Raw genomic sequence first — 15,520 nt, 5'->3', positions numbered from 1 at the left:
GCCGGGCCGCCACGGGCCGCCCTCGGCCCCGCCCCTGGGCCCCGCCTCCTGCGAGCGGCGGAGGCGGGGCCGCGCAGTTGCCGGAGCGACGCGCAGTGTTTGGGGTCACCCGGCGTCCCCGCGCGCGGCCATGGCAAGGCCGCAGCCTTGCGGGCCCCAGCAAGCCAGGTGCGGCTCGCCGTCGCTGCCCGAGCGGCCGCTGCAGGTGAAGGTGGTGGGGCTCTTCAGCTGCCCGAACTTTCAGATTGCGAAGAGCGCCGCTGAGGTAACCACAGAGAAACCTCCGTCGCGGGCCGCCCTCCGCGCTCCCGGCTCTCGGCGGCGTGGACTGCAGGCGCGACGCCTCCTCGAGGCGGCAGGGGTCGAGGCCCCACCGGCCGAGGAAGGGGCTGGCGTGTCCTAGCCGGGCGGGCTCCGTCTGGAGGACCGGGAGGAGCGTATAGGGGAGCAAGTGCGGGTCCGGGGGCTGGCGTTCGACTTTGCGACGAGATCTGAGCGAAGGAAGGGTTCAGAACCGTTCTGGGAAATAAGGAAATCCCCTCCGAGGCGCGCGCACACACACACACACCCCCACACCCTGCGGATTTCGTTCTACGTCAATTTTTTATTTAGTTATAGATTTTAAAATTCATGGAAAAATGATTACTATATAACTAGCTGATTTTTACAACCCCTCCCCCCGAAGGCCCGCCAAGCGATTTTTGTATACTATTCATTCGGGGAGGTTCTTTTCTTTGAATTTTATAGACCCGTCACTGTGTTCCTATCGAACTAGATGCTTCACAAGTGCTTTGGAAAATCATTTGTTTGTAAACACTCAGAACGATATTAAAGGAAAAGCACTTGAGGAAACTGGAAGAATTTGGCCAGATCAGTTATGATGCAGCACACTTACAACCTGAAATGCCAGGAGAAACGTATGAAATGTCGGCATGTAGAATTCAGCCCTTCTTACAGGGTTTGCTCCAGAAATGTCCATGGCAGACTTCTCGCCGAACCTTACTTGACTCCAGGACCATGCCTTAGTTAATGTTTTTAACTCCCGAAGTACCCAGCTGGATACTTGACAACAAAATGTTTCCAAATAGAAGACAAAGTCTTGGGTGCGGTGACTCACGCCTCTACTCTCAGCACTTTGGGAGGCAGAGGCAGAGTTCTAGACCAGCCTGGCCAACATGGTGAAACCCCGTTTCTACTAAAAATACAAAAAATTAGCCGGGCGTGGTGGCGGTCGTCTGTAATACCAGCTACTTAGGAGGCTGAGGCACAAGAATCCCTTGAACCCGGGAGGCGGAGTTTGCAATGAGCTGAGATCACACCATTGCACTCCAGCCTGGGCAACAGAGCCAGACCCGTCTCAAAATAAATAAATAAATAATAAAAAGAAAACAAATGATCAGAAGTCTGTGAAAATAATACATGAATCATCAAAAGTAGAAATTATGGTCTGTGTTGCTTGGGCAGACGGGATCAGCAACCTTTTATTACCAAAGTTAATGGCCATAAAGCTAATTACAAAGTTAATGTATTTAATGAGTTTCAGGGATTTCTTTTTTTTCTCGTTTTTTTTTTTTTTTTCGCTTTTTTTCTGAAGGCACATATTTTCTGTGCCTACTCCACATTGTAAAGAAAGTGTTGGCAAGTTTTTTTCTGTAAAGTCCAGATAGTAAATATATTAGGCATTCTTGGCAATAGAGTCTCAGTCACACCTCTTTAGCTTTGTCCTGTGTTGCAAAAACAGACACAGAGATGGAAATAAATGACAGTATTCCACCAAAACCATATTATGGACACCGAATTTGACTTGTGTATAATTTTCACATAACATGAAATATGATTCTTTTGATTTTTTAAAACTGTTTACAGGCCGAGCATGGTGGCTCATGCCTGTAATTCCAGCACTTTGGGAGGCTGAGGCAGGAGGATCACCAACTCAGGAGTTCAAGACCAGCCTGTCCAACATGGTGAAACCCCATCTCTACTAAAAGTACAAAAATTATCCAGGTGTGGTGGCAGGTACCTGTAATCCCAGCTACTCGGGAAGCTGAGGCTGGAGAATCGCTTGAACCCGGGAGGTGGAGGTTTCGGTGAGCTGAGATCACGCCACTGGGCAAGAAGAGTGAGACTCCGTCTTAAAAAAAAATACTGTTTACAAATCTAAAAATTATTCCTGTCCAACCCCTGTTGTAGAAGACACTAGGTCAAGAAAACAGTATCTTTATTATATTAATGTCAATTTCCCTTTCTTAAACTTTTACCTACTGTAGTTGTATTCAAATACGAAAATTCAGCTAGTTTTTTTTCTTTTTTTGGAAGAGACAGGGGTCTCACTATGTTGCCTAGGCTGGTCTTGAACTCCTGGGCTCAAGCAATCCTCCTCAATATCCCGAAGTGCTGGGATTATAGGCATGGGCCACCACACCCAGCCTCTAGTTCTGTCTTAATAAAGGATATCTGAATATATTCCTAACATGATAATTTGTGAGTGATCCCAGATACCTGATTAACTGACAAAGATTTAGATTTGTGTTGGGAACACTCAGACATCACTACCCCATAAATATGTACAATTATTATATGTCAATTCAAAAATAAAAACAAAGTGTAAAAATCAAACACACAAAACATTGAGATTTGTAGAGAATAAGAATAAATATTGCATGTATTTTAATTTGGATATAGTCCGTTCTACAACAAATACTAAATTATCAAAAAGACATGATGTGTTTCATTTGAAAACTGTTGGATTTATAGTTTATTCCAGATGGTTAGAAATAGCAGTCAACCGGGCCGGGTGCGGTAGCTCATGCCTGTAATCCCAGCACTTTGGGAGGCTGAAGCAGGCAGATGGCCTGAGGTCAGGAGTTTGAGACCAGCCTGGCCAACATGGTGAAACCTCATCTCTACTAAAAATGCAAAAATTAGCTGGGCGTGGTGGCGGGCGCCTGTAATCTCAGCTACTCAGGAGGCGGAGGTAGAAGAATTACTTGAACCCAGGAGACAGAGGTTGCAATGAGCTGAGGTCACGCCACTGCCCTCCATCCTGGGCGACAGAGCAAGACTCCGTCTCAAAATATATATGTGTGTGTGTATATATATATATATATATGTGTCAACTTGAAGTTTTGCCTCAAACTGAGCACAGACACTGGAACTGAGAAACAGGACACGTCACCTGTTGCTTGGGGACAGAAGGGAATGGCCTGATTATCATTGCCGTCTTCGTGAGTATTGCCAAAGTGGGCCACACTCACATCCTGGTTTTCTCCCCTTGGAATACTCACTCCTGATGACCTGTGCTAGGCCAGCACCCTCTTTTGAACCATGACAGGGCCTCCAAGCACTGTCCCTAGCAGGGAAAGTGCCTCCTGCAGCAGCTGTCACTTTTCCCTTTGGTCCATCTACTTCCCAGACCCACTCAGAAAAGAAGCCTGTTACTGCCTCACCTGCCTTCTCTTGCTTTAGAGGGAGACAGACATCAAGAACCAAGCCTGGATTGCTGACCAGTAAGAATTTTCTCTGATTCCTACAGACAATCTATGTCAAACTAAAACATATTCAGTATCTAAACCTAAACTGATTTCGTACTTCTCTTTTTCCTAAGGGGTATAACCACAATGTTATTATCTTTTTGGTCATCCCCCATTCATCAGTGAATTAAAGCAAGAACTTCTGTTTATGTTATAAGTAAAGTGTCTGTAGATCCGCTGAGGTTTAGCAAGAGTTGTACTTTGGGAAAAACTAGTCCTAAAAGAACATAGCATATCACAAAGCTATTGGCATTAACCCATTTATGTATTCCTTTGTTTATTCAGCTGCTGTGTGCCAGAGGTTGTGGCAGGTGGGAATATAGGAAGACTAAGAGAAGAGTTTGTTTCTTTTGTTTGTTTTGTTTTGTTTTTGTTTTTTTTGAAATAGAATCCCACTCTGTTGCCCAGGCTGGAGTGCAGTGGCGTGATCTCGGCTCACTGTAACCTCTGTCTCCCAGGTTCAAGTGATTCTCTTGCCTCAGCCTCCCTAGTAGCTGGGATTACAGGTACACACCCACCATGCTTGGCTAATTTTTTTGTATTTTTAGTAGAGACAGAGTTTTGCCACACTGGCCAGGCTGGTCTCAATCTCCTGACCTCAGGTGATCTGCCAACCTCAGCCTCTCAAAGTGCTGGGATTACAGGTGTGAGCCACTGCGCCCAGCCTCTAAGACATAGTTCTTGGCTTCGAGGCACTTACACAAATAAGCTCCCAGGACTGGGGAGCAACTTGGAGGTGAGCACAAGGGCCTCTGAGAGTGAGCAAGGAATTTCTCAGTCAGACTGCATGGCCTGGGCGTGTGTTGTATAAAACTTCCAGAAACCCCGTAAACATTGGGGAACATGATATTGACTTTAAAAGAGAACTAACTCTAAAATAATTATTCTATTTTGAAATCCAGAATCTGAAGAATAATCATCCATCCAAATTTGAAGATCCTATATTAGTTCCTCTTCAAGAATTTGCATGGCAGCAATATCTACAGGAGAAAAAAAGGGTAAAGGATACTTGGGATGTGGGGGATGTAGACAACAAACCAAGTTTTGCCTGAATTATTTATGCATTGTTTTGGAAAAACTGAAAGAGTAATTTTAGTGTAACTAGATTTTATTTCTCTAAATTATGTACCTTTCCTAAATTATATTAATCATTTACCAAGCTAGGTTTTTTTGTTTTTGAGATAGGGTCTCACTCTGTTACCCAGGCTGGAGTGCAGTGGGGCGATCTTGGCTCACTGCAGCCTCAGCCTCCTGGATTCAAGTAATCCTCCTGCCTCAGCCCCGCAAGTAGCTGGGATTACAGGCACACACCACCACACCTGGGTAATTTTTGTATTTTTTTAAGAGATGGGGTTTCACCGTGTTGCCCAGGCTAGTCTCAAACTCCTGAGCTCAAGTGATCCACCCACCTCGGCCTCCCAAAGTGCTGGGATTACAAGGGTGAGTCATCGTGCTTGGCCACCAAGCTGTTTTTTCGTTTTTGTTTTTGTTTTTAACTACATCATTTGGACTGGGCGCAGTGGCCCACGCCTGTAATCCCAGCACTTTGAGAGGCCAAGGCGGGCAGATCATGAGGTCAGGAGATGAAGACCCCATCCTGGCCAACATGGTGAAACCCTGTCTCTACTAAAAATACAAAAATTAGCTGGGCATGGTGGTGCACGCCTATAATCCCAGCTACTTGGGAGGCTGAGGCAGGAGAATCACTTGAACCAAGAAGTCCGAGGTTGCAGTGAGCCAAGATCCCGCCACTGTACTCCAGCCTGGCGACAGAGTGAGACTCCATCTCAAAGAAAAAAAAAAAGTACAACATTTACAGAATTTTCCTTTGGAAAGCATGAGATAAAGGGAAGATCAATGGTGCCATTTGCTGCTGATGGTTAGTTACCCTGTCTCCCTGCACATCACTTATACCTCCTCTCACACCCTGGCACTCAGCAGGTTAACGTGGCCTGGCCCTCTTGGCCCTGAAACTCTGGAAGGTGTTGATGGTGTACCTCACGGAGACAGCCGGGGCTTCTGTGGGACTCTTGCCTAGGGAAGTTCTGATGACAGACACCGAGCTCCCACAGGGCAACCCTGTCCTAGTTGAAGCTTCCTTCTCTGCATTCTCCCCTCTATCTGTACCCTCAGAGAACTCCACACCTTAGGGCTAGCAGAGCTTGTCCAGGGATGATAGGTTTCCTCTTGGGTGACAACCTCATCAGTTGGTAGTGCTGCCTGGAGCATGTGATAAGAAGGATGCTAAGGTGGCATCCTGGCTTAGCAATATCTTGTGTTGGGGAGGGTGGGATGCTTGTCACCCCTGGTCTAGTCTTGTAGATGGTCCTAGTCCTAGTTTCCCTGCCCTACCCCCTCTCCCCCATGGCTGATGAAACCTCATTTCCCTTAACCAGAGTAGTTTCTATTGTTCTGTGCTGGGTTGCACAAGGATGTCCTGTGATCCTGTGATTATCATGGAGGCAGCGCGGCTTTATGAGACCACTTCATTCTCTGTTCAGTCACATGAACAGTGCAAGACTGAATAAGAATACCATTTGTTAAGCCTTACATGTTCATAGCCTTAAAAGATTTTCACTGGAATTCAAATAGAACCAAACACTTACGCTGCTGCTTTTTATATGACAGACACTATTCCAGAGACACACACACACACACACAGAGAGAGAGAGAGAGACACACACACATATATATATATTTTTTTTTCTTTTTTTGTAGAAACAGGGTCTCGCTATTTTGTCCAGGCTGGTCTCAAACTTCTGGCTTCAAGCAACCCACCTGCCTTGGCCTCCCAAAGTGTTGGGATTACAGTTGTGAGCCACTGTGCCCAGCTTATATACATAAATTATAATCCTTCCAACAACTCGGTGAGAAACAGTCCTGGTTTGCCTGGGATGGAGGGGTGTCCTAAGATGTGGGAATTTCAGTGCTAAAAGTAGGCTAGTCCTAGGCAGATCACAACTGTTGGTCACCCTAACATAAAACAATACTTTTTTTTTTCTTTTTTATCAAACTTACTATGTGGCCTACCAGTGTCATGCTCTCCACCCACAGGAAAACTATGATCTCCTGGTTTGTGGTTTGCGCCCACTTGTCTTTTGAATTCCCACTGGACTCTAGGAAATTGGTGTGGATTCTATTCCCCAGTTTCCCTCCCCTTTCAGCCTGGGTTACCTCAAGATGTTTTGTGTTCTCTTCCTGCTGCCTCTCTCATGGGTCTTGAATGAGGCTTTCCAGTTCATCATTGCTGCTTTGTTCCACCTGTGATATTCCTTATCCTTCCTTTCATCCCCCTCCCTCCCTCCTCCGCTGGCTGTTTGTCACCTTAACCTTTTCTTCCTTCTCAGGGGCTCCCTTGTCCTTCATCAATGTAAGCATTTTGTCTTGTGTCTTAAGTAGTGCTTCTTAGCATATTTGGTCTCTCTGAACTCATTAGGTTCAACTGGCCTTAGGCTTCAGCAGAATGTAGTGCCACCCTAAGGGGATGGTTTCAGGGCCATTGGGAAGGTCCCTCTGCTGCAAAGAAGGCAGCCTCATACTCTTAGTGCTGAAGGCCCTAGAAACTATCGGGTCCATGCTGTTCACTTGAGGCAGGCGAGGACGCCTCTCTAAGTATGGAGGAGACAGAGGAAGGCATTTACATCTTTAGCCTCCAAATAAAACATACTTTCTACTGCATTTCTCCTACCAAGCTAGCTAAAATATTCATAGTGACATTTTTTTCTCCTGTTTAGAAAGTTTTGGGTCCTGGCAGAGTGTGGTGGCTCACGCCTGTAATCCCAACACTTTGGGAGGCCGAGGCGAGTGGATCACCTGAGGTCAGGAGTTTTAAGACCAGCCTGGCCAACATGGCGAAACCCCATCTCTACTAAAAATACAAAAATTAGCTGGGCATGGTGGCGGGTGCCTGTAATCCCAGCTACTCGGGAGGCTGAGGCAGGAGAATTGCTTGAATATAGGAAGTGGAGGTTGCAGTGAGCTGAGATCACGCCATTGCACTCCAGCCTGGGCGACAGAGCAAGACTCGGTCTCAAAAAAAAAAAAAGGAAAAAGAAAGAAAGTTTGGGGTCCTGTAAAATATGATAACACTGATAAATTTAAACACTACAGGAAGTATTGACCCACTGGCTCTATCAGTGATTTATAGTTCAGCATAGGCAAGTCTCTTCTCTGCCTAGAAGCAGGTTTTGTTAAGGGCATAGGAAGCAAGCAATAGGATATTAAACCTCCAGAGGAGAATGAAGCAAGTTGGCAAGCTGAATGTAAACTGTTCCCCAAACTAGTATTTCTCCAATTGTAGTCTCTAGAGCAGCAGCACCAGCACCTCCTAGGAGGTTGTTAGACATGCACATTCTGGCGGGTTACAGTGGCTCACACCTGTAATCCCAACACTTTGGGAGGCTGAGGTGGGAGGATCTTGAGCCCAGGAATTCAGGACCGGCCTAGGCAATATAGTGAGACCCCATCTCCATAAAACAAATAAATAAATAAGTGCAAATTCTCAGGCACCATCCTAGAATCAGAGTATTGGGGGAAGGGGAGAGGAAACTCAAATTCTGTGATTCTGAGAATCTGAGATCAATGAGAATTTCAGATTCAGTGATTCTCATTGCCCACAAAAGTTTGAGCATAGCTGTTCCAAATTATTCATGGTTTGCCTAGCTGATACTGGGTAATAATAAACCAGATCTCCTCGGAGGGGGCATCCCTCAAGCCCACTGGAGATTTAGAAGGTTTGCCATCAGCGTTGTGTTGATGAAAACGTTAATACACTGCATTTTGAGGGGCTGAAGACGCAGTGCTAAGGAAGGTGAGTTTTTTTCCTCACTGCTCCTGATTGTGCCACAGAAATCCCTGTTGACCCTCATAAGTCATTTCCTAACCTTAAGCCCCACGTCACCCAAAAACCATTTTCACAGTCCTCTACATTGAACCCCACGTCTTACCTGGACCTCCTATCCTTTCCAAGTATGCACACAGTAAAATGTGCTTTAGGAATGAAGACAGAGACTGAATTTTGTTTGCAAGTTAATATAACAAGTATGCCAGGCTCACGATGATTTTTGTTACCAGATTACCATTTATCTTTCTATTAATGTGTCAACCTAAAAGGAAGAAGCTGAAACAAAATTAATATAGAGTGTTTATCTGGGCCAAGGTTGAGGACTGCAGCCCAGGACACATTTCCAAGTTGCCTTGGGAAGTGCTCCAGAGAACAAAATAGAGGCTCAAGTGTTTAAAGAAAAAAGAATAAATCAGAAGAGGGGGCGATTACAAAAGCTGTTGGTCAGGAATTGTCATTGATTTTCAGAAATAACATTGGTTAGCAATTGGCTGTATGTTGTTGAACTATAGGGTGGATGGCTTTTTATGGCTATTTCGTGTCAGCCTAGAGCCCACATAGTAAGTGGAGGTAATTATTTAGCTCCAGGGGGAGTGAGAAATGACTGCTATTATATTTTAAATGCCTTTCTGGGCATGATCATTTAAAGGGGCTCACATTCCTCAGATAAATTTTTTTTTTCATTTGTAACATTTTTGTGATTACTTTTTAGATCATTCTTTGCTTTGTGATGTCAGATTCTTAAAAATTTTCTTAAATTATTTCTGAGAGCAAAATTCTAAAGGACGATAAAAATGTTTAAAAATTATTTTTAAAAGATTCAATATTAGAGTTGACAAATTCAGACCTAGAGTTGATCCCAAGCTCTGGCTTATGGGTTTAGCAAGTTTCCCCCACTTCTTACTTTTTTTCTTTTTTTTTGTCCTTTTCCCTTACAGGAACTCAAAAATGAAACCTGGGAATATTCCTCCTCTGTGATGTCTTTTGTTAATGGTCAGTTCCTGGGTGATGCATTGGGTCTACAGAAATGGGCCCACGAGGTGTGGGATATAGTTGACATTAAACCCTCTGCACTTTATGATGCACTCACTGAGGATTTTTCCACAAAATTCTTAAGAGATACCAAGGCAAGTTATACTAATTTTTAAAGAAAAGTCATGGAATCTTTGACCCTTTATATTGATTCAGCATTAATCATTGACATCCTAACGAAGGAGATTGTAAAAAAGTAGGAGACCAAGTTTAAAGCCTAGTTTCATTTCCATTTGCAAAAGATTATAATATGGTGGTATGTAAAGCAAGTGTGCCTCACAGCACCTGGGCTGCACAGGGAAATCGTCTCTGTACAGGCATTTCTACTTCCCATTAGAGATTTATGTGCATGAATAATCTATTTTAAATACAAAGACCACCCCCTCAGAGAAGGTAAAACCTATCATCCATTTATCTTGAGTGTGAAATATTTAAATTAAGACTGTCCAACATCTAGGCAAGAGCTACTGAGCTAAGACAATGGAAAGTTGATTGAAGAAAGGTGACATTTTAAAGCATGAACACAGGCTGGGTGCGGTATCTCATGCCTGTAATCCCAGCACTTTGGGAGGCCGAGGCAGGCGGATCACAAGGTCAAGAGATCAAGACCATCCTGGCCAACATGGTGAAATGCTGTCTCTACTAAAAATACAAAAATTAGCTGGGCGTGGTGGTGTGTGCCTGTAATCCCAGCTACTCGGGAGGCTGAGGCAGAAGAATCGCTTAAACCTGGGAGGTGGAGGTTGCAGTGAGCCGAGATCGCGCCACTGCACTCCAGCCTGGTGCAGAGCAAGACTCCATCTCAAAAAAAAAAAAAAAAAAAAAAAGCATGAACACATAGTTGGCAAGAGCAACCCCAGACAGGCTGTGCCAGTGGGGAGGTTTCCAGTGGCAGAGGATAGTCATGAAGCTTGAGGTCCAGGGGTGAGAGAGAGCTATCAGGAAGCGATGGCAATAGGAGGGGAGGGACTTTGCAGTTCTGCTCAGAAACCTTCTGGTAGCAACATCTGCATTGTGCAGAAAATCATTTCATGCCCATGGCAGCCTGTGCCCACAGTGAACCAGTGCTAAGATCTGAGCTGTGCAAAGGCAAAGGCCTTGTCTCATTCATCCTTGTTGAACCACTGCTCAAACAGACCTGAAACATAATAGGTGCTCAGTGCATGTTTGATTGAATAAACAGTGCACTTTGAAAATACTGGAAACTCTGGGGTGTGGGGAGGCATTTAATGTTCAAACAGTTAATTCCCAAAGGGTCAGGAGTCTAGCAGTACATGCCCTGGGAATGGCAGGGGGACAGCAAGGAGGCCAGAATTTGTGGGGAATGAAGCTGGGAAGATGAGTTTCAGTCAAGATTCTTGGTGCCAGCATTACCAGACTCCTCTGATTGATTGAAGGTAAAAAGGTGTGTATTGAAAGGGTGCTGTTATCTCACAATTGACAGGAAAGCTGGACAACAGCTTTGGAAAACAGGTGGGAACCAACGAGGCCTGGCAGCAGGAAGAATGGCCAGAGTCACACTGCAGGGATGTGCTGCCAGGGAACTGCCATGGCACTGCTGGCCTTTGTTCACACCGCCACCTTCAATGAGATTAACTGTTCGATGCTTCATTGTCTTTCCATCACTCTCTGGAGACCCTAAGCCCAGGCAGGAGCACCTAGCTGGCAAGCCTAGGTCATATTTCCAAACCCTGGTGCTCTCAGCATGGGGAGAGGGAGAATCTGGCCTCTTTAGGGTCTAGTGAAGGTGGTGGGACCCTGTGAGGAGTTCCCCAGATAGGAAGGGTACTCAGATTTTAATTAGGAAAAAAAATCCAATAGATCCTAAAGAAAATTTGAGGCTGGATTATGATTTATTGTCCATCTGAACGAAGGAGTTAGATTTTATCCACAAGGAAACAGAACTTTATGGAAACAGAACTTTCCATAAAGAGTATGATATAATCCTCTTTGCTCTTCTGGAGAAATGTTTAGGTCTGTGCAGATGCAGGCTGGAGTAGGGGAGAGCTTGGGAGCAGGAGATTGGATAGCAACATGGGTTAGACTTAATGAAAGCCAGAAATAATTCATGGCAGTGAGGATAAAGGATAGTCATGAAGCATTCCAGAGACAATCCTTAGATTTTTTCACATAGAGAGTGGACTTTTGTTGCTGAATAAAACCCAGGATTTGTTTACTTCCAGTTAGAACCATGTGGTAGATAAACATGCTTGCCTGTTTGGCTGCTAGGTGACTGGGACATTACCTTGCGTTGCATTCATTTGAACTCTTATTGGCGTTCTCAGGATTATCTATTCTGGACTACCTCATAAAGATAGCATCTTGATGCACGGGGAAGTTTAGTGGTGCCTGAATGGACTGTAAGTCCGTTTCCTAAGTCAACCACGAGTTCCAATATATCCTCTTTATCCTCCTGAGCCTCTGAAGTTTAATATATTATGCCTCCTACTCTTTAGTTACACTGTTCTGTTTTATACTTAAAAACTTGTAGTACAGAAGCTGAGAGGCACAAATTAATTCTAATTAGTATGGATGGAACATTTCATTGCTAGATGCCAGATAGCACAATATTATTTCAGTCTTTTCATTAAAAGAAAAGTTAGAGTGACATGAAAAATATGATATATTTAATTTCATTTGTTTCCTAAATTCTTAAGAAAGAGGACAGGACAAGTTATGCACCTTGCTCAATAAGGTGGCTTTTTTTTTTTTTTTTTTTTGATAGGGTCTCCCTCTGTTGCCCAGGCTGGAGTGCAGTGGCACAATCATAGCTCACTGCAGCCTCAACCTCCCTGGGCTCAGGTGACCCTATTGCCTTAGCCTCCCAAGTAGCTGGGACTACAGACACATGCCACCATGCCCAGCTAATTTCTTAATTGTTTTGTAAAGACAGAGTCTCCCCATGTTGCCCAGGCTGATTTCAAACTCCTGGGCTCAAGCGAGCCACCTACCTTGGCCTTCTAAAGTGCTGGGATGACAGGCATGAGCCAAGGTGGCATTTTAATGTAGGAGATTGGTGCCCAAGATTTGAAATGTACTCCATTAAATGTGCTTTGGCCCCTAAATGAATGCTATTGTGTTGAAACTAGCATTTTCATTTTGAATGCCTCTTTATAGGGCTAGACAAGGTCTCACAGATGTTTTTCTCTACCAGAAAGGATATCAAGTGAAGACAAGCTGGGGGCATCTGTGCACGTGAGGGTATTACTGTATGTAACTTGAAAGCCCAGCATCCTTCTCTTCCCTATCTCTGGTGCTACACCTGCTGTGGATGTAGGGACCTGATTTTCCCACTCAGAACAGATGTGGCCTGGCTCTGGTTAGCTCTGGTTAGAGCTAATCTGTGCTGTCTCTGAAAATCCAGGACGCACAGTAACCAAATCCATGGTGTTCATGATGGATCCTTCCCAAAAATATTCAGGAAAGAAGAGAAGTAGAGAAGAATCCCTGGGCTGTTTTCTTCCCCACACTAGGTGTGGCTATTTCCACACCTAGTTGTAATGTGGTAGATAGCTTGGCCATGTGTTTCACCCCTATGAGATAGGTTAATGTTTTCCAGAACTTTCACTACTGAACGGTTTTAAAAATGTGTAGTGTTGGGTAGGTGTGGCGGTGGCTCATGCCTGTAATTCCAGCACTTTGGGAGGTCAAGGTAGGCGATCCCTTGAGCTCAGGAGTTCGAGACCAGCCTGGGCAACGTGGTGAAATCCCAGTTCAACCAAAAATACAAAAATTAGCTAGGCCTGGTAGTGGTGCATGTGTGTAGTTCCAGCTACTTGGGAGGCTGAGGTGGGAGGATCACTTGAGCCCAGGAGGTTGAGGCTGCAATGAGCTGAGATGGTACCACTGCACCCCAGCCTGGGGGCAGAGCCAGACCCTGTCTCAAAAATAAATAAATAAATACAATAGTAAAAATTAAAATGTGTAAAGTGGGTTGTAAAAACTCAATAAAATGAAATAAACTAATACAAGTCATTCACTTAATTTTACTGTAATATTATCCAATGGTAATGTTATTGAAATCTTATCACTAAAAATATTGCATCTGCTATATTTTTGGTCATTTCTAAAAACTTTTATAAGACTTTGACCTTCATTATATGTTTCTTCTTAATCTTCACAGCATGATTTTGTGTTTTTAGACATTTGTATTGATTCTTCTCCAATTGGAAGATTGATTTTTGAGGTAAGACTTTTTTTTTTTTTAAATAAGTTTGTGGGGGTAGGATCTATAACTGTTGGAGTGTTAAATATTTAATCTTTGAAACCTTTTGTCTTTATTTTGTAGCTATACTGTGATGTATGTCCCAAAACATGTAAAAATTTTCAGGTCTTGTGCACAGGAAAAGCAGGGTTTTCTCAACGTGGCATAAGACTACATTACAAAGATTCCATTTTTCATCGAATAGTACGGAATGGCTGGATACAAGGAGGGGGTAAGTTTAAAATGTTAAATACAACTTAATTGCAATATCAAATGAGAAGGTCCAAACTTTCGTTTATCTTTATGAAATGTATGTAGAATTAGATATACTTAAAATTAGACATATTTAAAGAATAATTATGCTTTATATAGCCAAATAATGAAGTAAGATATTTGTATTCTTTAAAAAACACTCTAATTATTAAAATAAGTAAATCTAATTTATGTTACCAGGAATATTCCAAATTCAAAAATGACATAAGAGAGTAGGGTGACATTGTATTTTACCAATTTTATTTTCACCAATTTTAAATGCTTACCTAAATACATAATACCTAGAAGTACAGTGGTTTTAATAAGTATACTAAGAGTGGGAATTTGAAAATATAATAAATGGAAAACAACTTGTTTCTCACCAAACATGTTACATTATTACATGTAAAAAGTAATGTCTAGGCCGGGCGCGGTGGCTCACGCCTGTAATCCCAGCACTTTGGGAGGCGGAGGCGGGCGGATCACAAGGTCAGGAGATCGAGACCACGGTGAAACCCCGTCTCTACTAAAAATACAAAAAATTAGCCAGGCGCGGTGGCGGGCGCCTGTAGTCCCAGCTACTCAGGAGGCTGAGCTAGGAGAATGGTGTGAACCCGGGAGGCGGAGCTTGCAGTGAGCCCAGATCGTGCCACTGCACTCCAGCCTGGGCGACCGAGCGAGACTCTGTCTCAAAAAAAAAAAAAAAAAAAGTAATGTCTAAAGGAGTTTGGTTTCTATGTTCGCTTTCTTTTCAGGTCAGTCCTTTGGTTTTACATAGACTAGGTGTCTGATTAAAAGCATGGAATTAAATTTTGGGTGCCTTTTGGGGGATATTCCATAGGGAGCAACCAGGCAGCAATTTACAAATAATTGGCTTAGTGTCAAAGGAGATTTGCTTGAACTCGATGACACATTGAGAAGCTTAAATTGGTGTTGACCATTTTTTGTATGATCTGGAACATTCTGATGCTGATGAGGAGAAAAACAGAGATATATTCTGAGCATCCTGCATGTTAAATCAAGTTATTTTCCCTTTGGTTTCTCCACAATGAGATCATACCGCAAGTATTGTTATCTAACCTCACTTTCAAGTGTTTTTCCATTTTGTGTCTTTCCACTGAATATGTAGTATCGATCTAACTATGCCAATGAACATAAACATACAAAACATTTAGCGTCTGCCTAGGTTTTTTTTTTTTTTTTATCATATTGCTATACCAGTTCAATTAATTTCCCATTGGTGAACATTTAGATGGTTTTCCATTTTTTGTTAGTATAAAACATTTCTCAAGGGGGCCCGTTAATATTAGGGGCTCCTGACACTGAGTTCAGTGTTGACTCTCATGTGCTAGGCTTTCAGATGCTGTGTTCTTTTTTTTTTTTTTTTGAGACGGAGTCTCACTCTGTCGCCCAGGCTGTAGTGCAGTGGCACGATCTCGGCTCACTTCAAGCTCCACCTCCCGGATTCAAGCAGTTCTCCCTGCCTCAGCCTCCCTAGTAGCCGGGATTACAGGGGCCCACCCCCACACTCGGCTAATTTTTCTATTTTTTTAGTAGAGACAGGTTTTGCCATGTTGGTCAGGCTGGTCTTGAACTCCTGACCTCAGGTGATCCGCCCGCCTCAGCCTCCCAAAGTGCTGAGATTACAGGCATGAGCCA

The 15,520-nt window shown here is 43.7% G+C and overlaps 1 protein-coding gene across 4 annotated transcripts in view; it reads left to right on the top strand.

The window, feature by feature from the left end:
• Nucleotides 1–73: 73 nt before the first annotated feature.
• The window catches only part of PPIL6 (peptidylprolyl isomerase like 6), a 47,259-nt gene continuing 31,812 nt past the window's right edge, over nucleotides 74–15,520 (top strand). Inside the window, exons 1-5 of one of the 4 annotated variants that reach the window (XM_077999279.1) lie at nucleotides 74–205; nucleotides 4,433–4,528; nucleotides 9,312–9,500; nucleotides 13,529–13,591; nucleotides 13,694–13,841. In XM_077999279.1, the coding sequence (XP_077855405.1) occupies nucleotides 131–205; nucleotides 4,433–4,528; nucleotides 9,312–9,500; nucleotides 13,529–13,591; nucleotides 13,694–13,841 (571 nt within the window). In that variant the 5' untranslated portion in view covers nucleotides 74–130. Of the gene's footprint in view, nucleotides 266–4,432; nucleotides 4,529–9,311; nucleotides 9,501–13,528; nucleotides 13,592–13,693; nucleotides 13,842–15,520 lie in introns of all 4 variants that reach the window. The other 3 variants (XM_028847021.2, XM_001090689.5, XM_028847022.2) reach the window with 3 other exon arrangements.

Source organism: Macaca mulatta, chromosome 4 (genome assembly GCF_049350105.2).
Source record: "Macaca mulatta isolate MMU2019108-1 chromosome 4, T2T-MMU8v2.0, whole genome shotgun sequence".
Lineage (NCBI taxonomy): Eukaryota > Metazoa > Chordata > Mammalia > Primates > Cercopithecidae > Macaca > Macaca mulatta.
This window is presented reverse-complemented; position numbering and strand designations above follow the sequence as displayed.